The sequence below is a fragment of the Maniola hyperantus genome, chromosome 17 (genome assembly GCF_902806685.2).
Source record: "Maniola hyperantus chromosome 17, iAphHyp1.2, whole genome shotgun sequence".
Taxonomy (NCBI): Eukaryota; Metazoa; Arthropoda; class Insecta; order Lepidoptera; family Nymphalidae; genus Maniola; species Maniola hyperantus.
In genome coordinates, this window is record NC_048552.1 from 11,524,046 (window position 1) to 11,547,168 (window position 23,123).

At 37.7% G+C, this 23,123-nt stretch overlaps 2 protein-coding genes across 3 annotated transcripts in view; one reads left to right on the forward strand and one right to left on the reverse strand.

The window, feature by feature from the left end:
* Positions 1-5,610, forward strand: part of LOC117990126 (uncharacterized) — a 29,332-nt gene extending 23,722 nt beyond the window's left edge. The window contains exons 2-4 of the mRNA XM_034977580.2: positions 2,310-2,395; positions 3,157-3,484; positions 4,760-5,610. Of these exons, the coding sequence (XP_034833471.1) occupies positions 2,310-2,395; positions 3,157-3,484; positions 4,760-4,868 (523 nt within the window). The 3' untranslated portion in view covers positions 4,869-5,610. The remainder of the gene's footprint in view (positions 1-2,309; positions 2,396-3,156; positions 3,485-4,759) is intronic.
* A 1,317-nt stretch (positions 5,611-6,927) lies between these two features.
* Positions 6,928-16,022, reverse strand: Smn (survival motor neuron). 2 transcript variants are annotated; one of them, XM_069504203.1, is made up of 8 exons: positions 15,855-16,022; positions 15,166-15,304; positions 13,453-13,632; positions 12,615-12,782; positions 11,566-11,688; positions 9,232-9,341; positions 8,595-8,743; positions 6,928-8,065 (listed from the first exon to the last, which is right to left on the reverse strand). In XM_069504203.1, exons 1-8 carry the CDS (start codon positions 15,900-15,902, stop codon positions 8,035-8,037), a joined length of 948 nt encoding a protein of 315 aa, XP_069360304.1. In that variant the 5' UTR covers positions 15,903-16,022; the 3' UTR covers positions 6,928-8,034. The 2 variants fall into 2 exon arrangements, with proteins under 2 accessions (XP_069360304.1, XP_034833474.1); XM_034977583.2 differs by lacking the exon at positions 11,566-11,688.
* Positions 16,023-23,123: the final 7,101 nt, after the last annotated feature.

Consider the following 23,123-nt stretch of genomic DNA (forward strand, 5'->3'; position numbering starts at 1 on the left):
CTGTAGGTACTAAAACATTTCCTCAAAGCTTTAAGTAAGTAGTATAATTATTAATTACATAATAATTATGTATCTATAAATCCTAAGCAGAGTTAAGATGAGCTAAGGCATAGGTAAATATCTCAGGATCGCTAAGTTACCTAGGTACTCAATTAAAGAGTTCCCGCGGAAAAAACCTATAGTACGCGACAGGGGGATGTGGCAATCGGGGTGGGGATGCCCCGCACAGCCCCCGCGCTAACCCAGTGCGGGATAGCACGGGTAACGAGCGGATGTGTGGGGCGTCCCCCACCTCATAGCCCGATTGCCAGCTCGACCTGTCGCGTACTATATACCTTCCAAGTATAATCCGTACAAAATGACTTCTCACGCGCCATTTTAACTTTATAGGTCAACGGTCATGGCAAAAGTACGGTTCACCTTTAAAATAAGGATTAAAAGCGTACTTTTGACATGAAAGACACAAACTTAAAATGGCGCGTGAAAAGTAATTTTTTACGCATTATACATATTACTGGGCATATTATTTTAACTAGGTTATGCTCGCGACTTCGTCCGCGTGGACTACACAAATTTCAAACCCCTATTTCACCTCCTTAGGGGTTGAATTTTCAAAAATCCTTTCTTAGCGGATGTTTAAGCTGGGCGTTGATAGATCAGTCAGTCAGTCAGTCAGTCAGTCAGTCACCTTTGCCTTATAAATATTTAGATGAAAAATCAACCCTTTGAAAGCACAAGTGCGTGATAAAATGACCCCCACGTGCCGACCCGACGCATCGAAGCGTATCAGAGATAAATGCAATTGCTGAAACCGTTGACAAGTGCACATGTCGAGAAAAACGGTTATAACAAACCGTTATATTTACTTACGAACTAATTACGCTATGTAGTACCCTACTTAAAATAATAAGGTACCTTTAACTAATGCTTATAATTACTAAAAGGTACCTAATGTGAGAGTGTTTTGATAGGTTTATTTAAAAAATGTTTTGTAGGGAGCAATTTAAACGCACTCTTACATTTTTAGAGAGTGATCAGATCAATGATAATATGATCACACACAATCACAGTTATAGTACAATTACAAGTTATACTACAATTTATTGTGAAAGAGAGAGCGCCCTATGAACGTTCGATACATTGAACAAGGTATAGATGTACGTAGACAATTACCATCAAAGAAAAAGTTTACGAATAGATAGGTACTCCAAGAAGACGCAGCATCAAACCTAACCTTGTTTAGGTTTGTGCAAATATGTAAAAATTTTTGGTGCGGCCTCACGGAGATTAAAACAAATTAATATGTTAAAAACTTGATTATGTAAGAGCTTGCCTACCTAAAATAAATTCGCCATACCAAAACTATAATATGTTAATATAGGTAGGTATGCATGGAACTTAAGATTGTGTCTAGGTCAGATCACCTTGTGAGGTCACTGTTTACTTAATAGGAAAACGGAAGGCAATACTACAATTTAAGCATAGGTTTTTATTATGTAGATAGATTTGTAAATACCTATTATACCTAAGTCCAGGAAAATCATAAATTACTTATTTACCAACGACTACTAAGTAGGTATAAGTACCTATTAGACTGATAACGGGCCGCCATGTTTTTTTTTTTTTTTAAGTATATTAGCCATGTTAAATGACTAATATTCCCCTTTCCTCTCCAACCAAGCGTCAAGCTTGTGCAAGGAGTAGGTACGACAATAGTGCAACGGGCGGGGTTTGAACCGTCGACCTTTCGGTTTTCAGTCCACTCCTTTACCCGTTGAGCTATTGAGGCTCATATATGGTTTTGAAGCAATGCTCATAGGTGTCGTTTTAGCCAAAGGTGCGTAAACACTGCGTCACTATAAGTACTTAATCTTCTAGGCAAGCGCGCTCCATCTTAGGCTGCATCATCACTTGCCACCAGCTAGGCGATTCGCTAACTCAGTGTTTAACACTGAATGACAGCCACCGAGGCTGGTTGGTTCTACATTGCTGCTTCACTGGGTGAAATTAAAATATTTTTTCGTAGAAAACCTTCAACGGATTTAAAAATGAGCTCGGTGGCTATCATTCAATGTTAGACACTGAGTTAGCGAATCACCCCGCAGGCGCAGGTCTGACTGCAGCCAAGCGCTAGTCTATAAATTAGAAAATAAATAAATACGTAGGTAACTACCTATATTGTAGTGTGTGCCGGTACTATGCGTAAAAAATTATCAGCTTTGCCTATCTGGTGATTTTGGGCAATGGAATCCTTAGCTATTTAAAGCGGTTCATTATCAGATTCTTACATAAACATTTTTTCATTACAGATCCAACAAATATCTGCAAAAGTCGGCCATCACAAGAGTCTGCGCCGTAGGAGGCTTTTTTATCTCAATCCCAGTGTTTTTAACGGGTGAGTAATTAATTAATTAATCAGTCGATATTATTAGTTACTAATACTTATCAATACTTACTTACATTATTTGTTTGTTAAAAACTTAATAGGGTATCTCTCTACCTATTTTAAATTTCAATGAGGCATTTGTTGCGGTAAAAATCTATCTTACCTCAAATCAAATCAAATGTTTTATTCAAAACTACCTAGCTGACCCGGGAAACTTTTGTTTGGGAATATAGAAAAGTGTTGTTATTTTGTAATTTTTTCTCTCCGTAAGAACCATCCTCGTACTTCAAGGAATATTATACAAAAAGAATTAGCGAAATCGGTTCAGCTGTTCTCGAGATTTGCGATCAGCAACACATTCAGCGATTCATTTTTATATATAGAGAAGAAGATAGGTAATAAATCACACTTTTTGATGGTCGGTTGTTACATTTGTAAGATGATGGTGATAATTTATACGCGAATTTAAAACTAAAGCTGCGAGGGTTCCAAACGCGTAGAGGTCTTCAAAGAGCCCACAACAAACTCAGCTATTATTATCATCGTGTTTTATGCGAACAACTGATCAAAATCGGATCGGGTCGCACCTCCTTTTTTGCAGTTGGTTAAAATTAAAGTTTGCTGTCGATCGGAATAACTCCTTGTCTGTCTTACCCCTTTTATCCCGCAGGATTGCTCTGTTCTCCGTCGATCGGCTTTGAACTATTTCTTTAGGCTGTGTATAAATTTTCTTGTAGGTAGGTATTAACATGAAATTATTCTCATTCCAGGTATAATCCTCTACACCTTCATCCAGTTCCACTCAACACCAGCCATCGTAACCTCAGTCTTCATAGGAGTAGGCATAATCTTCTGTGGCTGCGCCATGGTCCACAACGTGTTCGTGTGGCAGAAAGAGAAGACGAACTTAGTGAAAGCGTTCCGTTCTCCAGAGCTGAGCACGAGTAACAACGTGAACGCGAGTAGCATGAGCGCGTGCAACGGCGTGGTGATGGGCAACGGGCGCCTGAACAACACCGCCCTGAGCCTGCACAGCATGCCTGCGCCCTACGCGCACCCCATCACGCTGCTGCAGCAAGGCGGGCCCTACATCATCAGGTGTGTACCCTAGTAGCATGAGCGCATGTAACGGCGTGGTGATGGTATAGTATATAGGATAGGGAGGTATAGTATAGGTATAGTACGCGACTGGTTGAAACGGCTATCCAAGGGAACGCCCCGCACACCCACACAGCCCCCGCGCTAACCCGGTGCGGCCGAGTGCGGGTGTGCGGGGTGTGCGTCCACCTCATAGCCCGATTCTCGACCTGTCGCGGACTATACTTGTCATGCAATACAAGATTCAGTCTTTCACTCTATATTTATCCGCGATTACCTTTTATTTTTGATATTGCGAAACATGATCTTATTCTGTCTCATTTTACACTTTGCCTCATAACCAGTTATGTAGGTAGTTATGTCGCCTATCAAAACCGCATAATCAATTTTTTATTGCAATCTCCATATTGGTTCTCGAGTTCGTAACTGAAATATACCTACCTACCTACTTATAAGTAGGTGTGCGTATAATAATCAGTTTATTAATATTATAAATGCGAAAGTGCGTCTGTTTCTTAACCTTTCACGGTTCACCCGTTGAACGAATCTCAGGCACAGCGATATCTTGCATCGTGCAGATATACGTTAGGATAGTTTTTCTAAAGGCCGAAATTAATTGTTATCTGTCTCTAAACAAAATGTAGAGTATCTGCATCTTTTTCTTTTAATATTGCTAAAAAAGGACAGAACATGAATATTACATTTAAAGTAGTGCACGCTAAGAATTATTTTCTTGTGGGAAGCTTCGGCCGTGGCTTGTTACCGCCCTACAGGCAAAGCCGTGCCGCCAAATGATTAAGCGTTACGGTACGATGGCGAGTAGAAACCGAAGGGATATTAATAAAAACTGCCAAAACTTCCATCTTTGACTGCATCATAATATATCACTTACAACCAAGTGAGATTGTAGTCAAGAGCTAACATGTACCTACCTATAATCTATATCTGAATAAAAATAATAATAAATAAATCTACAGATATAAGTCCCGCAAATTGCTACTGCGCGTGGCCGTCATTTCAGTGACGTCTATATATCGTCGGTATATTTTTACTCAAATATACTTCAAATGATGTCAAGATGATGTCATTTCGATGCTTATGAGACATGGTTCCAGCGCAATAGCAATTTGCGGGCCTTATAAATTGATTTATTAATTTCGGCCGTTAGCGAGTGATCGATAAGATAACGTTGTTATTTGTCAAAAACTTTGGACAATTATTGTTTCATCCGGACTGTCTATGTCATTTTTATAAGTATTTTTTTTTAACTTTCAGGCCGCCAACGAGCACGCCGCCAGGTGAGGGCGCGGTCACACCGGGCGTGCCGGCCGCGACCATCGACCTGAGCACGCACGATACGCACGAACTCAGCACGCTCGTCTGAACATGCTTTATTAGAGGACGTCGTCATACAAAATGTGCCATCCCCAAAAGTGAAGCATACCGCCGTAGTTCACAGCTACAGTGTGACAATAACAATGAGAAACTTTCCAGGGCGTGTTCTTTCAAAGCCTCATAGATGGCGCTGTTCTTGCCCTTCCAAGGATGTAGTTGATACTTTTTATCCCGAATAATTGAAGAGTTAGTACGGGATTTTTAAAAACCTAAATCCAAGCGAAAGAAGTCGCGGGCATCATCTTATAATATACCTAGCAATAAATAAATCAATATCAAAACCAGCAGCTCGATTGCGGTAGAATGACAGCTACAATGTCACGATCGCAATCACGTCTGATTGGTTGACGCCAGCTAACTATTGGCTACACTGTCATAACTTAGGCGTTTGTTATAAATAAATAAATAAATCAAAAATGTGTTAAGCATAATAATATTATTATATAGTCGCGTGTCTAACTAATGACAATATTATAACGCAAAACTTTAGATCGCTAAACCGCGCGTTTTAGCGACTAAAAGTAGCGAGAGCTAGTATAGGAATGTGACAACACCTTAAGAATCAATTATTTTAATCAATGTTGTGTAAATTGTGGTATTTAATGTAAATATTGTTTCTAATTATTATTTTCTATTAATATATAAGTTATCCTTTGCCATGATCTAATGTTTAAGTAGGAATAAGTATAGTTAGGTAGGTATATGCAATAAATAAATGTTTTAATGATTTATCTAAATTCTTTTAAAACAATTCACCTACCAAAAAACAACTAAAATGTAGTTTTTACTTTGGTAGGTAGTTATTTTATAAAACCTTTTTTGATAAAATTAATAGTTTATAACAAGAAGAAGTTTAATATATTTTTATCTCCAAATACATAGTTGTTATTGAAATTTATTCAATTGACATTAATTTTTATAATTCTCCTAAAATCATGCTATAAGGGACTTGATAATTTCGTAAAACAAACCCACCAATAAAAAAACTTTTGAATTTTTAAACTTCAATTTTGGCAACTACAATGAAATGTTACAGTGCACTTACACATTCGCCCTTGCTCTTCGCTTCGTCACACGACATGTCGCGCATAATGTCACCACTGCGCGAGTGTGAGACGACATCGGAGACGAATGTACCGTTCACTATAACGGCCCGTTCACACATGGGAGTCCGTTTTACTGGTACGTTTTTAACGGATACGTCATAAATTTATGCTCTGTTCACACATAGGCACCGTATAACGTTCAACGGATCCGTCATTACTGGATGCGATGTGTGAACAGAAAACTCGCAGTATACCACACAGTATCTATCCGTTAAAATTCTACGTATCCGTATATTTCCGTTCCGTCCGTCCAGTATTCGATGACAAAACGGAATGTAATTTTTTCACGGAACGATATTTTTTACTGTATACAGAATACTGTGCCATGTGTGAAGTTGCTTATACATACGCCATCGACGAAAAAAAACGTACACGATAAAACGGAACAGTAAAACGGAGACATGTGTGAACCGGCTGTAAGGGTGACCAATCAACACTGAGCTCTATGCTGTGCGCTAAAGCTACTCTTAGATTGTAATGAACACAAACAAACCCTGGTGGGCTTTTTTTAAAACATAGCAAGGATCACGCGATACGTGCTGGCTCACTCGTTATCGCTTTGCTCACCTCGCTCAGTCTTCCGTCTATCTCGCTTGCACTTGATGTCGCGCTGTTGCAGTCGCTCAGCTTGTTGTTTGTAGAAAAAATGTAGCACCAGAAAGTTAGCTTAGCACAGCACAGCTCAATGCTGATTGGTCATCCTCACTTGTCCTATGCCATCACCATTGCTTTGTTTGCTTTACTTCTTAGAACTTAGGGTTTATTATTGTGTGATTTTCAATGGTGCCAACATGATGGCAGGGGATTAGATTAGTTATAGTGTGTCTGTAGTGTGAACTGTAAACAAGCGTCTCGCATCTCGTGGAAATGTGTAAATGCACCTTTACTTCATATAAATAATGATTACAGACCAATGAAAATAAAAACGACTCATTATCAGTGTATTATCAAAATGTATATTTTGTACATAGTTTGACAAATTATTATCGTAATAATGATTTCGGAGGCATAATTTTATTTTAATTTATTTTTAAACGGTAACACAGCATTTTCTATTTTTATTTAGTTTATGTTATGTGAATGAAATTACAAAATAAAATTTTATTGAAACAACTGTTTATCTTTTAATTCGTCACCATATTTTATTTACTACAATAATATTAAATATTTTGCCTTTCAATAATCGAGACAGACCTAACGTATTTCGTAACTAGCACACCTATTAAACTAGTACAATACTTTTTTTAGCTGTCTTATAAGATAAACAAATCGCAGAAATCTCCTCGGGAGTAACGCTTAAGCGACGCGATTTGCTTGGCGCTTTAGACCTTCTGGAGTTAGGTTTTTACTCGTATTACGATTTCATTGTCAGTTCTCCGTGTCAATATACTCGTTTCAGTGGCACCGATTCCGTTGTCTTTCTCTAAACTAAATTTAGAGTATCTGCATCCTTTTCTTTTTAACAATGCTAAAAAGGGACATAACATGAACTTTACATTTAAAGACTAAATTTTAGTGCACGCTACAAATTTAAACAGTAGGCTCGCGACTGTGCGCTAAAATCACGGGTTTTACCATCTAAAAATTAAATTTAAAACCGTCAAACTGCGTCTGTCCTTTTCATATTACATTAGTAAGAAGAGGATGCGAATACTCTAAAATTAGGTTGTGCTCAGAATCAGTACCTCCGCTCTTACAGTACGCGGCCGAAACACATCGGCCTTTAGAATTATATTTGGGCTTTGTAGAGCGTTGTGTCTTTCACTCATATACCCACATAACGCTTTGTCGGTCTCAATGACCGAGACAGTGCTCTACAAATTTGCTATCTCCTTCTAAAGGTCGATATACATTACTTTTGGCCGCGTACTGTGCGTATTTTGGCGAGAAGTTACTTGTTTACCTTTTAAGTCAGTTTAGGAAAAATAGGTTAACACCAGCAACTATTTTAGTTTGAGATAAATTTTGCTGGAAAACCACCAAAATATTACTTAACAGTTACGAAAAAAATAAGGGAAACAATAGTCAAAAGTTTGCAACACATAGTTTTCAATTTATTGATCTTTTTCCTTCCCGAACACTGAAAAGAAAAAAAAAGTTTAAAGACACATGAAAATCTTTGTGACTTTTGAAATGTTTATTCAAGATATATTATAGGTACATGGACTAAAAAGGTCTTATGGGCCTCATAATAAAGATCAAAGGACAAAGTCTGATCCTCGCCCTCAATTTCCTTAAGCGGCAACTCAGGGGAAGCGGGGGCGAGATAGGTAATATGTCAGAAGTGGTATTCTTACCGTTTCATGCCTTAATAGAGCCCAGTGTAATACCCGCTCATGTACCAGCTGAGTAGCATCGAGGACAAAGCCTGATTCTCGCCCTCAGTCTCCTGGCACGGCAGATTAAGAGTAGGCGTGGTCAGAATGGGCATAAGTCAGAAGTGGTATTCTTACCGTTTCATGCCTTAATAGAGCCCAGTGTAATACCCGCTCATGTACCAGCTGAGTAGCATCGAGGACAAAGCCTGATCCTCGCCCTCAGTCTCCTGGCACGGCAGATTAAGAGTAGGCGGGGTCAGAATGGGCATAAGTCAGAAGTGGTATTCTTACCGTTTCATGCCTTGATAGAGCCCAGTGTAATACCCGCTCATGTACCAGCTGAGTAGCATCGAGGACAACGCCTGATCCTCGCCCTCAGTCTCCTGGCGCGACATAATCAGGGGAGGCGGGGGTGGAATGGGCATGTCGTTTGCAGCTAACTGAAAACAAACATTTTTAATAAGAAACTGACTGACTGAGATATCACTACAGACAACTGGGTCTAGAAACTTGAGATTTTCTATAATATATGGATTATTATCTATACTAATACTATAAGAGGAAATGTTTGTTTGCTTGTAATTGATAAACTCTAAAACTACTTAATCACTTTCACCATTAGAAAGCTACTTTATCCAGAACTAACATATGCGGACGAAGTCACGGGCAAAACTAGCTCTTTATAACGTAAGATACGTTATAAAGTACGTAGGTACCTACTCAGAAAAGATTTTCGGAAACATCAATGTAAAAGCCCGTTTTAATGTTCCTCGTCTATGATCACAACTCTTATAAATGTGAAATGTTTGTTTGTTGGTTTGTCCTTCAATCACGACATAATAATACGATATAATAATTATATATTTAACGAACTGGAGAGTATGGTGGAAACTTTTTCCCTTTGTCAGTTCGGACGCATTATACTTACATTTTTGAGATCAGCGAAACTTGGCAAATGCATAGACGGCAAGTCGGGAAGGGTGAACCCATTAGTTATCCTTGCAGTGTTTTTCTTTGACTTCTTTTTCTTCAAAGATGCTGAAAATTTATTTTTATTTTATTTTTAATTTATTATCAAATCAAAATACATACAAATAAAAGCTTAAACTAAAAACACCGAAAAAACCACAGAGGTTTGTCCTCGGTGCCTAGCTGCAACGAAGGTACCTATTAACTAATTACTTAAAGAATAATATAAAGACGTACTTTATAGTGGACGTATCATCACAATTTCTAACACCACGTAAATCAGAATAAGCAACTTTAGAGTGGGTTTAGTATGGGATTTAACATCTCACCAACGTTGATCGAATTCGAGCGTCAAAATTCGAAACACAATAACGTCAGAGTAAATCGATTTAACAAGTACTTAATTTAAAAAGTTTCTAAAAACCCTATTGCGATTTAAACTGCATTAAGTCTAGTGTTTATTAAATGAAAAAAAAAAAAAACACAAACTTTAATATGTCTTGAGTGTCTGGCACGGGGTTGCCACGATACTAAGGGTGACATCTATAGAGCGTACTCTGACTTAGTTTAGAATTAAGACAGAGTTAAAACGAGACAGCGCTATATCTCTCAAATAAATCTGTCGCGTTTTAACTCAATCTTAAGTCTGAGCAAAGTCTAAGTGCGGTCTACAGATCTCAGCCTTAGGGCCGGTTGTTTCAAACCATTGGTCTTCGTAAGATACGTTCGTTAAAATTTAACAGACGTAGACGAACTTTAACACCTGTTAATTTAAGAGCGTTGCTTCATTGTACAAAAAACTGTTCGTCATTGTTATTTTGGTTGCGTAACTAACCCTTTAAATTAACTTATTTCTCCATATCCTTTTTTATTTCATTTAATATTAAATTATATAGTTGTTAATATTGCTACTTCGCATTTTAAACACTTTTTCTTTCTTACACATTCTCTTTCATCTTGAAAAAAACTACCATTAATAGCATTGAATTAAATTGATTCCATTATAATTTGTAAATAAAACGTTCTGTATGTAGGAAGTATGAAGTTACGAACAGCCCCCCAATTGTGTAAGAATAACCATTTCATGGCTATCGCAATCGTCAAGAAATTCTGCCCTTTGATTGGTTGATTCGCTGTTTACATTTTTTCACAGCCAATCAAAGGGCAGAATTCTTGACGATTGCGATAGCCATGAAATGGTTATTCTTACACAATTGGGGGGCTGATTTGACGATCACCAATGGCGCCAGCACTGGTTAACGTAAACGTAACTTTTTAACGAACGTTAGCGCTAATAGATGCTGAATCAACGCTTTTTCTATACTTACGTTCGTTAGCGCCATATTTAAAGGTTACGTGTCCGTCAAAATTTGTTGAAACAACCGGCCCTTAGTGTCTAGCAAGACATGACATGTTTTCTAATACTATTCCAAAGAAAATATATAAAAAAATAGGCTTTATACATGTGAAGAAATATTTTATACATCTTTGTTACCTGTTATCTGCCAAAGCCACCATGATCCTAGCTTAATAATCGCTGATCGTTCCTCCCTGTGTTGGGGACAAAGCGCAAGGAAACTTAAAGCTTTTATACAATAATGAAGGTCTGATCGTTCCTCTCTGTGCTACGGCGGTTACGCACTCATCCGATCCGAGTCCGTGAAAATACGTTCCTTTTTGTTTTGTATGGGAGCTTATGACATATTATGTCGTAGATAATCGCTGGTATTCTCACGGATGACCGATAGAATTTGGATGACAGAAGTGCAATGCGTAATCGTCGTTAGGGAGAATGCGCAGAGAAACTTTAAGCTTTTATACAATGACGAAGGTCTGGCCCTCAGAGGCTCTCTCTCTCTATTACGGTTTTAGTATAGATTCGTGTCTAACAGTAATATGTGACATTTTAAATATATTATACCTACTTACTTGAAATTTTGTAATTGTTAACACGTAATAAGTTTTGAAGTATTACATAGTATACATAATTATTGTATGCTATACTTTCCAATCTTGAACTGAAATTGTTACTTAAAATAACTATGTATCGAAGTTTAGAATGACGTAATATTATGATTTATATATAATGTACAAATGTTATATTTTGTAATGCCCTGACGGGGCTTCATGTTGTAATATTGTAATATTATATATGTTATGATGTAAGACATGAATGCAAATAAATAAAGAATATAAAGAATATATTCCGACACTCGAGACCCATCAACGTCGGCGAGATGTAGTCTCATACTAAGCATATCTATAAGTTAAAACTATGGATAAACTGACTTACGTGATGTTTCCATAGATTTGGACCGTTTGATGGATACCGCGCTGATACTTATGTTTTCTTTAAGAGTTTCTATCGGACGTTTTCTTGTTTTCGATTGGCCGAAACGACGCGCCTCTCGATTCTCTAGCGAATGGCATAAGCGGGTATTAATTGCACTGGTCTCTATCAAGGCATGAAACGGTAAGAATACCACTTCTGACTTATGCCCATCCTGTCCCCGCCTACTCTTAGTCTGCCGCGCCAGGAGACTGAGGGCGAGGATCAGGTCCTCGATGCTACTCATCTGATACATAAGCGGGTATTAATTGCACTGGTCTCTATCAAGGCATGAAACGGTAAGAATACCACTTCTGACTTATGCCCATCCTGTCCCCGCCTACTCTTAGTCTGCCGCGCCAGGAGACTGAGGGCGAGGATCAGGTCCTCGATGCTACTCATCTGATACATAAGCGGGTATTAATTGCACTGGTCTCTATCAAGGCATGAAACGGTAAGAATACCACTTCTGACTTATGCCCATCCTGTCCCCGCCTACTTTTAGTCTGCCGCGCCAGGAGACTGAGGGCGAGGATCAGGCGTTGTCCTCGATGCTACTCAGCTGGTACATGAGCGGGTATTACACTGGTCTCTATTAAGGCATGAAACTGTAAGAATACTACTTCTGACTTATGCCCATCCTGTCCCCGCCTACTCTTAGTCTGCCGCGCCATACTAACACCGCCCTAACACTATTGTCGTACCTACACCTAGCACAAGCGTGACGCTTAGTTGGAGGGGTAAGGGGAATATTAGTCATTTAACAGGGCTAATCTAAGTGTATAAAAAGAAAAGGTGATTGACTGACTGACTGATCTGTCAACGCACAGCTCAAACTACTGGACGAATCGGGCTGAAATTTGCATGCAGATAGCTATTATGACGTAGGCATCCGCTAAGAAAGGACTTTTGAAAATTCAACCCCTAAGGGGGTGAAATAGGGGTTTGAAATTTGTGTAGTCCACGCGGACGAAGTCGCGAGCATAAGCTAGTATTCTTAAAAAAAATACTACCTTTGATTTCAGGGCTCTGCCTGTCACTGCAGTCCATGTCCTCGGCAGGGTTGGAGTGAACGCTCAAGTCGCCGTCCGCTAACGCTTCCTGAATCTGCTTGTTCCTTTCTCCTTTACCGAGAGACGGTTTCAAGGAGCTTATCAGTATTATCTCGGAGTTTTCATAGCCTGAAAGTATCAAAAAGATAAAAGATTAGGAAAGACGTCTTTTACATCTCATCATCATCAACCGATAGACGTCCACTGCTGGATATAGGTCTCTTGTAGGGACTTCCACACGCCACGGTCTTGCGCCGCCTGAATCCAGCGGCTCCCTGCGACTCATCTGATGTCGTCCGTCCACTTAGTGGGGGGACTTCCAACGCTGCGTCTTCCGATGCGAGGTCGCCATTCCAGACCTTGAGACCCCAACGTCTATCAGTTTTACAAACTATGTTCCCTGTCCATTGCCAGTTCAGCTTGAGCACAGGTCTCAGAATGAGAGAATGAGAAGAGTTTACTGTGGGCTCTTCTTAGACCTGGGCGCGTTTGGAACCCTCGATGCATGACGTGATTTCTAATACTGTTCAGAAGAAAATATAAAGAAATTTGACTTAATACTACGTACGTCGTTTATACATCTTATATATAATGTATAATACGGCACCTAAGATTTTTTAGCACCTTTATTACCTGTTATCTCTTAAAGTCACCATGATCCAAACTTCATAGTCGCTGATCGTTCCATCCTGTGTTGGGGTTTTATAAAATAACGAAGGTCTGGCATGCGCTGGCTCTTAGTCCATAAAATATCCATGTTCTGCAAAAATCGCAACAAGAAATCTATACAACAACTTACCTAAGAAACGTACAACACACTCTTTGTCATTGATAATTCGCATGACGATAGCCTCATACTCCATCCCATCCTCCTCATACAGAGCACGGCAGTTCATACCTGCCTTCCATTTACTCTTGTTCTTCTTCTTTTTACTTTTAGGTGGAGTAAGAGTTAAGACAGGCTTCTTGGGTGTAGAACCTAGAAATTACATCTTATTAAAATAAATAAACAAAATAAAATAAAATAGCCTTTATTCTCGGATACAATGGGGCCGATTCTCTTGTACACAATCTCTAAACTAAACTAAAATGACACGTCTAAATCTATTGCTATCCCTGTCATAATGTTGCTTGCCGAAAAGGATAGCACTAGATTTAGACGTGTTAATTTAGTTTAGTTTAGAGATTGTGCACAAGAGAATCGGCCCCATTATACATCTTATACATCTTATATTACTAACTAACCGTATTACTAATTTCTTATTTCCTATTATTAATTAATTATCCTATCCTACATAATTTATTCTAAAAAATTGGTAACACCAGCAATTTACAAATCAGGTTGTCCTCTTTGGCCTATGTGGCCTCCTCTAGACTTCTCCATTTTTCCCTATCTAACGCCACATCATACATCTTATTACTAAATATATATTATTTTTATTTTATTTTATTACTAGCTGATGCCCGCGACTTTGTTTGCGTGGATTTAGTTTTCAAAAATCCCATAGGAACTCTTTGATTTTCCAGGATAAAAAGTAGCCTATGTCACTCTCCAGGTCTTTCAACTATACCCATGCAAAATTCACGTCGATCCGTTGCGACGTGATTGAAGGACAAACCAACAAACAAACACACTTTCGCATTTATAAAATGGGTAGTGATAGATTCTTGATATGCTTACAGCTAATGCCAAAGCGCATTACAAGTTAGACTTATGACTAATGACTTATACTATTCATACTAATATAAATATACTTATGATATCTATACTTAATCACTACTTCATGTTATAAATGCAAAAGTGTTTGTTTGTTGGTTTATTGGTTTGACCGTCAATCACGTCGCAACGGAGCCACGGATCGACCTTAATTTTGCATGAATATAGTTTAAGATCTGGAGAGTGACATAAGCTACTTTTTGCCCCGGAAATTCAAAGAGTTCTGGCGAGATTTTTAAAAACCTAATTCCACGCGGACGAAGCCACAGACATCAGCTAGTAATATTATAATATAATATATTTCGATCATGTCTGTAATATCCCGGCAAGCTGAGGTTAGATTATGTAGATGTATCAAAAAAATTAATAAGACTCGTAGCTGATATGAGGACCTATGGGAGATATGAGGACTTTAAGAATTTGTTTTAAACTCAAATGTAGCAACCTTGTTATTATAGCTGTGATAGCCTATTGGTTAAGAGTTAATACATCCACCTCCCATTCGGGAGGTTCTGAGTTCGATCCCGGGCACGCACCAAGTTTTTCAGTTATGTGCATTCTAAACAATTAATATCACTAGCTTTAATGATGAAAGAAAACATTGAGGAAACTTGTATGCTAGAGTTCTCCATACTGCTCTCTAAAAAGTTGCGTGAAGTCTGGCAATCTACACTTGACCAGTGTGGTACACTATGGCCTACATTCTGCGAAGAAACCTGTGCTCAGTAGTGGGCCAGTGATAGGATGACAATGATGAAGTAAATTGTTGGTGAACTAAGACAAATAAAAGCATACCATCACCCTCTGTATTAGTGGACATGGCAAGTCGCTTGGCAACTTCAATATTGGCCATGTTAAGAGCCTTGTCATATGCATTGTTCAGCTTACAATCATCCCAGATGTCATTATCGTTCTCTTCATCTCCCGATTCAGACTGAAACATACAAGCCAAAAGTTGGGCTTAACACATAACTTGTTTACTACGGAACCCTTATAAAAAGCAGCCATTGCTATTTTAATTTTAGGACATGTTCCAGGGCGTCCATTACCGTGTTTTGCTTCTAATGTCCTCTCTCCATGTCATGTTGACAATTTGTCTAATTTTTTACTCTTTTAGTATACGGTTGTATACTAAAACAGTAGTATTATGGTAAGAGGTGGACAAAATGTAACAAAACGGACAGGACCACTAGGCAAAAGGAATCTGGGAAGTAATCTAAGATGGTCTGACGACATAGTGTGGGCATAGGTCCCTAAAAGTGGCTGGGACAGGCTGTGTGTATGGATGTAGCATACATACACACAGCCTGGAAAGAGGTAAGAGGTTTTCACCCCGACTATGGAATCCATCCCAAACTAACACTAACTTATAACAGAATCCATTCCTGATTAACATACCAAACTAACGCAACAAAACAAAAGCGGACAATGAACAAAATACTTAATACGAATTACATTACTATTGAAACAAAAAGGTAACTTACAGATGTAATTTTATCCCTCCTCACATAAAGCACGTCATTCTGCGACATATTTTACAGTTTCAAATTATACGCTTTTTATTTGATTACCGCAGCTTTTTATTTTTCAATTTACTTTATTCAGGACAAAGTACTCTGTGATCACCGACCAGAAATAAAAGTCTGTGATTCAGCAGGCCAGGCCGATTGCGAATCGACTGCATCTATCATTTAATGACAGCATCAATGTCAAAATATGGTTTTCCTATCACGGTTCGGTGAGACAGTCCACAAAGGATAGATGTGGACAAAAAAATGTTTTGACAGTTCATTTACACTATCGATAAAATTTATTGTATGAAAAATGCTATTGCGGACGCGTTTTGAAGTTTGATGTCATATAAGAACCTCGACAAATGTTACGTCAAATGAGGTTTTCATTGAAACAACTCGAGAGGTGTTTTTATCAGTGACATAAGCTATCCGCAAATCGTTTTACTACTCATATTAATTAAAATAAAGTTATGAAAGGGATTAAAAAAGGCTATAGTAATTCTTCTGCTAGATAAGAAATCAATTATTAATTTTAGAAGCTAGTATTATAGTATAAAAGTATTTTTAGATTAATGTAAGTCTCATAAGTACTTTTAAAAGAATATGTGATGACTCTTTCATTAGTAGGTTTGATGCACAGAGTACATTAAATATAGAGGTATACTAACACTGAGAAACGAGAATCACAGAGTACTTTTTACACGCACCTATAACTTCTTGGAGAACAGTTATGTGCATTTTAACTAAATAATTAAATATCATTGCTTTAACGGTGATGGAAAACATTGTGTGGAAACCTGCATGCCTGAGAGTTCTCCAAAATGTTATCAAAGGTGTGTGAAGTGAAGTCTACCAATCCGCATTTGGCCAGCATGGTAGACTATGGCCAAAACTCTTCTCACACTCAAGAGAACCGTACTCTATAGTGAGCCAGCGACAAGCTGAACATAATAGTATACCTTTGACTCCTATGAGAACAATATGGAGAACTCTCAGGCATGCAGATTTTCTCATGATGTTTCCTTCACCGCTAAATCAAGTTAAGTATAATTAATTGTTTAAAACGCACATAACTCTTAGAGATGGGTACCTAGAATTGAACCCCCAACCTTCAATTATTCAGAGGTGGACATCCTAACCACTAGGCTCTTCGGGGAACTTCTAAAATTATTCCCCAAAGTAATGTCCAAAAGTCAAATCATTTTCTGATTTAATTGATTTAGCTTTGGAAATTACTTTGGAATTTAAATTATTTATGCAAATAAAACAACAGTTTGATGATTTTTTATGTATTCTTTTATTACAGTAGATTTGATTCAGACATTTTAATTATATCACCATCTGCTTCTTATAATAAAACAACAGTTTGATGATTTTTTATGTATTCTTTTGTTAAAGTAGATTAGATTCAGACATTTTAATTATATCACCATCTGCTTCTTATAAATCTAATCTGGCACCGTTCATTATTTTATTTGTCTCTGCACGGGGTCCAAGAGCTCGAGTTCACAACATATCCCAATCCATATCTTTGTCAGGATGAAGAAATGAATGCAGCACTGTATCACCATTGCCTGAAAAAAAATTATGATAACTGAGTAAGTGACCACTGACTGTGTTGCTTAATCTATACCACTAGGCACTACCAGCTTCTGTTTAGGTATGACGTCTGCGAAGACTTTAGAATCAGTGTATATGGTATCTTTGTTACTAATATAGCTAATCCAAATTGTTTCTTTAAATATTTGTGGTGCGAAGGAGTAAGAAACATCCAAACTTTCATATGAAGAGCAACGTTTTAGGCAGCTCTAGATACATAAGGAAACATACTCGAGAAAGCACTTGTAGTGTGGAGGTACTTACTATGAAGTCATAACCACCAGTAGCAATGGACTCAATTTGTATAATAGGTACTTTATGAAACGCTGTTAAAACTCCTCTAACTTTTCGGAGTTTAATACCATTGTAACAACTAAATATCACTTGCTTAGCTGTGAAGGAAAAGGAAGATCGTGAGGAAATCCGCATGAGAGCCTTTACTTGTATTGAATGATAACGTTTGTTAACTTACGAGTTCTAACTTCCAAGCAGCCACAGTCCGTCAATAAGGGTCCCAATACTTAGGCAAATCAGTGCCCAGGCATTTGCGTATAAGTTCAGTGAGAAAAACTAAGTCTCCGGAGTCCGAGGAGCAAGCAAAGTTGCAGAATTAATCACAAAAAACAAACGGGTAAACTAAGGAAAAACAACAAAAAATTGTACTTTGTGGTCTGGGGTTCTAAATTGTTACCACAGACTAACTACTTATTTGTAATAAGTAACGTAGCCAAATTTAGGAGACTGTTATGTCCATGTAAATTGCTAGATTACCAAGTGATTACCATAGATATTCGATTTAGTCGGGTTATACATAGGTCCGTGCTACCAATACGTCATCAAAATGTCGATAATGACCAAATGAGATATAGTGCATTAGTCGTCCGCGATAGCAAATTTATCAACTGTAACGATCACGATTCTTAAGGATATTTCTATTGAGATGTCACATGTCAGTTTACGGCAATCGGCCTGCAGCAGGCCGATTGCGAATCGACTGCATCTATCATTTAATGACAGCATCAATGTCAAAATATGGTTTTCCTATCACGGTTCGGTGAGACAGTCCACAAAGGATAGATGTGGACAAAAAAATGTTTTGACAGTTCATTTACACTATCGATAAAATTTATTGTATGAAAAATGCTATTGCGGACGCATTTTGAAGTTTGATGTCATATAAGAACCTCGACAAATGTTACGTCAAATGAGGTTTTCATTGAAACAACTCGAGAGGTGTTTTTATCAGTGACATAAGCTATCCGCAAATCGTTTTACTACTCATATTAATTAAAATAAAGTTATGAAAGGGATTAAAAAAGGCTATAGTAATTCTTCTGCTAGATTAGAAATCAATTATTAATTTTAGAAGCTAGTATAATAGTATAAAAGCATTTTTAGACTAATATAAGTCTCATAAGTACTTTTAAAAGAATATGTGATGACTCTTTCATTAGTAGGTTTGATGCACAGAGTACAATAAATATAGAGGTATACTAACACTGAGAAATGAGAATCACAGAGTACTTTTTACATTTTAAGTAAATAATTAAATATCATTGCTTTAACGGTGATGGAAAACATCGTGTGGAAACGTGCATGCCTGAGAGTTCTCCAAAATGTTATCAAAGGTGTGTGAAGTCTACCAATCCGCATTTGGCCAGCATGGTAGACTATGGCCAAAACTCTTCTCACACTCAAGAGAACCGTACTCTATAGTGAGCCAGCGACAGGCTGAACATAATACAATAGTATACCTTTGACTCCTTTGAGAACAATATGGAGAAGTCTCAGGCATGCAGATTTCCTCATGATGTTTCCTTCACCGCTAAATCAAGTTAAGTATAATTAATTGTTTAAAACGCACATAACTCTTAGAGATGCGTACCTAGAATTGAACCCCCAACCTTCAATTATTCAGAGGTGGACATCCTAACCACTAGAAATTACTTTGGAATTTGAATTATTTAGGCAAATAAAACAACAGTTTGATGATTTTTTATGTTTTCTTTTATTAAAGTAGATTAGATTCTGACATTTTAATTATATCACCATCTGCTTCTTATAAATCTAATCTGGCACCGTTCATTATTTTATTTGTCTCTGCACGGGGTCCAAGAGCTCGAGTTCACAACATATCCCAATCCATATCTTTGTCAGGATGAAGAAATGAATGCAGCACTGTATCACCTTTGCCTGAAAAAAAATTATGATAACTGAGTAAGTGACCACTGACTGTGTTGCTTAATCTATACCACTAGGCACTACCAGCTTCTGTTTAGGTATGACGTTGTCTGCGAAGACTTTAGAATTAGTGTATATGGTATCTTTGTTGCTAATTTAGCTAATCCAAATTGTTTCTTTAAATATTTGTGGTGCGAAGGAGTAAGAAACATCCAAACTTTCATATGAAGAGCAACGTTTTAGGCAGCTCTAGATACATAAGGAAATATACTCGAGAAAGCACTTGTAGTGTGGAGGTACTTACTATGAAGTCATAACCCCCAGTAGCAATGGACTCAATTTGTATAATAGGTACTTTATGAAACGCTGTTAAAACTCCTCTAACTTTTCGGAGTTTAATACCATTGTAACAACTAAATATCACTTGCTTAGCTGTGAAGGAAAAGGAAGATCGTGAGGAAACCCGCATGAGAGCCTTTACTTGTAGGTATTGAATGATAACGTTTGTTAACTTACGAGTTCTAACTTCTACCACACATCGTCACACAACAACTTCTCGAAGCAGCCACAGTCCGTCAATAAGGGTCCCAATACTTAGGCAAATCAGTGCCCAGGCATTTGCGTATAAGTTCAGTGAGAAAAACTAAGTCTCCGGAGTCCGAGGAGCAAGCAAAGTTGCAGAATTAATCAAAAAAAACAAACGGGTAAACTAAGGAAAAACAACAAAAAATTGTACTCTGTGGTCTGGGGTTTTAAATAGTTAGGTACCACAGACTAACTACTTATTTGTAATAAGTAACGTAGCCAAATTTAGGAGACTGTTATGTCCATGTAAATTGCTAGATTACCAAGTGATTACCATAGATATTCGATTTAGTCGGGTTATAAATAGGTCCGTGCTACCAATACGTCATCAAAATGTCGATAATGACCAAATGCGATATAGTGCATTAGTCGTCCGCGATAGCAAATTTATCAACTGTAACGATCACGATTCTTAAGGATATTTCTATTGAGATGTCACATGTCAGTTTACGGCAATCGGCCTGCTGATTGCCGTATTGGGACCCTTATTGACGGACTGTAGCTGCTTCGAGAAGTTGTGTGACGAGGTGTGGTAGAAGTTAAAACTCGTAAGTTAACAAACGTTATCATTCAATACAAGTAAAGGCTCTCATGCGGGTTTCCTCGAGATCTTCCTTTTCCTTCACAGCTAAGCAAGTGATATTTAGTTGTTACAATGGTATTAAACTCCGAAAAGTTAGAGGAGTTTTAACAGCGTTTCATAAAGTACCTATTATACAAATTGAGTCCATTGCTACTGGTGGTTATGACTTCATAGTAAGTACCTCCACCCTACAAGTGCTTTCTCGAGTATGTTTCCTTATGTATCTAAGATACCATATACACTGATTCTAAAGTCTTCGCAGACAACGTCATACCTAAACAGAAGCTGGTAGTGCCTAGTGGTATAGATTAAGCAACACAGTCAGTGGTCACTTACTCAGTTATCATAATTTTTTTTCAGGCAAAGGTGATACAGTGCTGCATTCATTTCTTCATCCTGACAAAGATATGGACTGGGATATGTTGTGAACTCGAGCTCTTGGACCCCGTGCAGAGACAAATAAAATAATGAACGGTGCCAGATTAGATTTATGAGAAGCAGATGGTGATATAATTAAAATGTCAGAATCTAATCTACTTTAATAAAAGAAAACATAAAAAATCATCAAACTGTTGTTTTATTTGTCTAAATAATTTAAATTCCAAAGTAATTTCCAAAGCTAAATCAATTAAATCAGAAAATGATTTGATTTTTGGACATTACTATGGGGAATAATTTTAGGAGAAGTCCCCCGAAGAGCCTAGTGGTTAGGATGTCCACCTCTGAATAATTGAAGGTTGGGGGTTCAATCCTAGGTACGCATCTCTAAGAGTTATGTCCGTTTTAAACAATTAATTATACTTAACTTGATTTAGCGGTGAAGGAAACATCATGAGGAAATCTGCATGCCTGAGAATTCTCTATATTGTTCTCAAAGGAGTCAAAGGTATACTATTATGGTCAGCCTGTCGCTGGCTCACTATGGAGTATGGGTCTCTTGAGTGTGAAAAGAGTTTTGGCCATAGTCTACCATGCTGGCCAAATGCGGATTGGTAGACTTCATACACCTTTGATAACATTTTGGAGAACTCTCAGGCATGCAGGTTTCCACACGATGTTTTCCATCACCGTTAAAGCAATGATATTTAATTATTTACTTAAAATGCACATAACTCCAAGAAGTTAAAGGTGCGTGTAAAAAGTACTCTGTGATTCTCATTTCTCAGTGTTAGTATACCTCTATATTTAATGTACTCTGTGCATCAAACCTACTAATGAAAGAGTCATCACATATTCTTTTAAAAGTACTTATGAGACTTATATTAATCTAAAAATGCTTTTATACTATTATACTAGCTTCTAAAATTAATAATTGATTTCTTATCTAGCAGAAGAATTACTATAGCCTTTTTTAATCCCTTTCATAACTTTATTTTAATTAATATGAGTAGTAAAACGATTTACGGATAGCTTATGTCACTGATAAAAACACCTCTCGAGTTGTTTCAATGAAAACCTCATTTGACGTAACATTTGTCGAGGTTCTTATATGACATCAAACTTCAAAACGCGTCCGCAATAGCATTTTTCATACAATAAATTTTATCGATAGTGTAAATGAACTGTCAAAACATTTTTTTGTCCACATCTATCCTTTGTGGACTGTCTCACTGAACCGTGATAGGAAAACCATATTTTGACATTGATGCTGTCATTAAATGATAGGTGCAGTCGATTCGCAATCGGCCTGCCGAATTATATCACAGATCTGCAGGCTGCAGGCCGATTGCCGTAAACTGACATGTGACATCGCAATAGAAATATCCTTAAGAATCGTGATCGTTACAGTTGATAAATTTGCTATCGCGGACGACTAATGCACTATATCGCATTTGGTCATTATCGACATTTTGATGACGTATTGGTAGCACGGACCTATTTATAACCCGACTAAATCGAATATCTATGGTAATCACTTGGTAATCTAGCAATTTACATGGACATAACAGTCTCCTAAATTTGGCTACGTTACTTATTACAAATAAGTAGTTAGTCTGTGGTAACTATTTAGAACCCCAGACCACAAAGTACAATTTTTTGTTGTTTTTCCTTAGTTTACGCGTTTGTTTTTTGTGATTAATTCTGCAACTTTGCTTGCTCCTCGGACTCCGGAGACTTAGTTTTTCTCACTGAACTTATACGCAAATGCCTGGGCACTGATTTGCTTAAGTATTGGGACCCTTATTGACGGACTGTGGCTGCTTGGAAGTTAGAACTCGTAAGTTAACAAACGTTATCATTCAATACAAGTAAAGGCTCTCATGCGGGTTTCCTCACGATCTTCCTTTTCC

What these genes read in the sequence shown, in the direction of transcription:
- Smn (XM_069504203.1), bottom strand. Translation starts at nt 15,902, where the DNA reads ATGTCGCAGAATGACGTGCTTTATGTGAGGAGGGATAAAATTACATCT. An exon ending in GCAGAGCCCTGAAATCAAAG is followed by an intron (nt 11,689 to 12,614) that starts GTAGTATTTTTT and finishes GCCATTCGCTAG; the next exon opens with AGAATCGAGAGGCGCGTCGT. An exon ending in CAAATCTATGGAAACATCAC is followed by an intron (nt 9,342 to 11,565) that starts GTAAGTCAGTTT and finishes ATAAATTTTCAG; the next exon opens with CATCTTTGAAGAAAAAGAAG.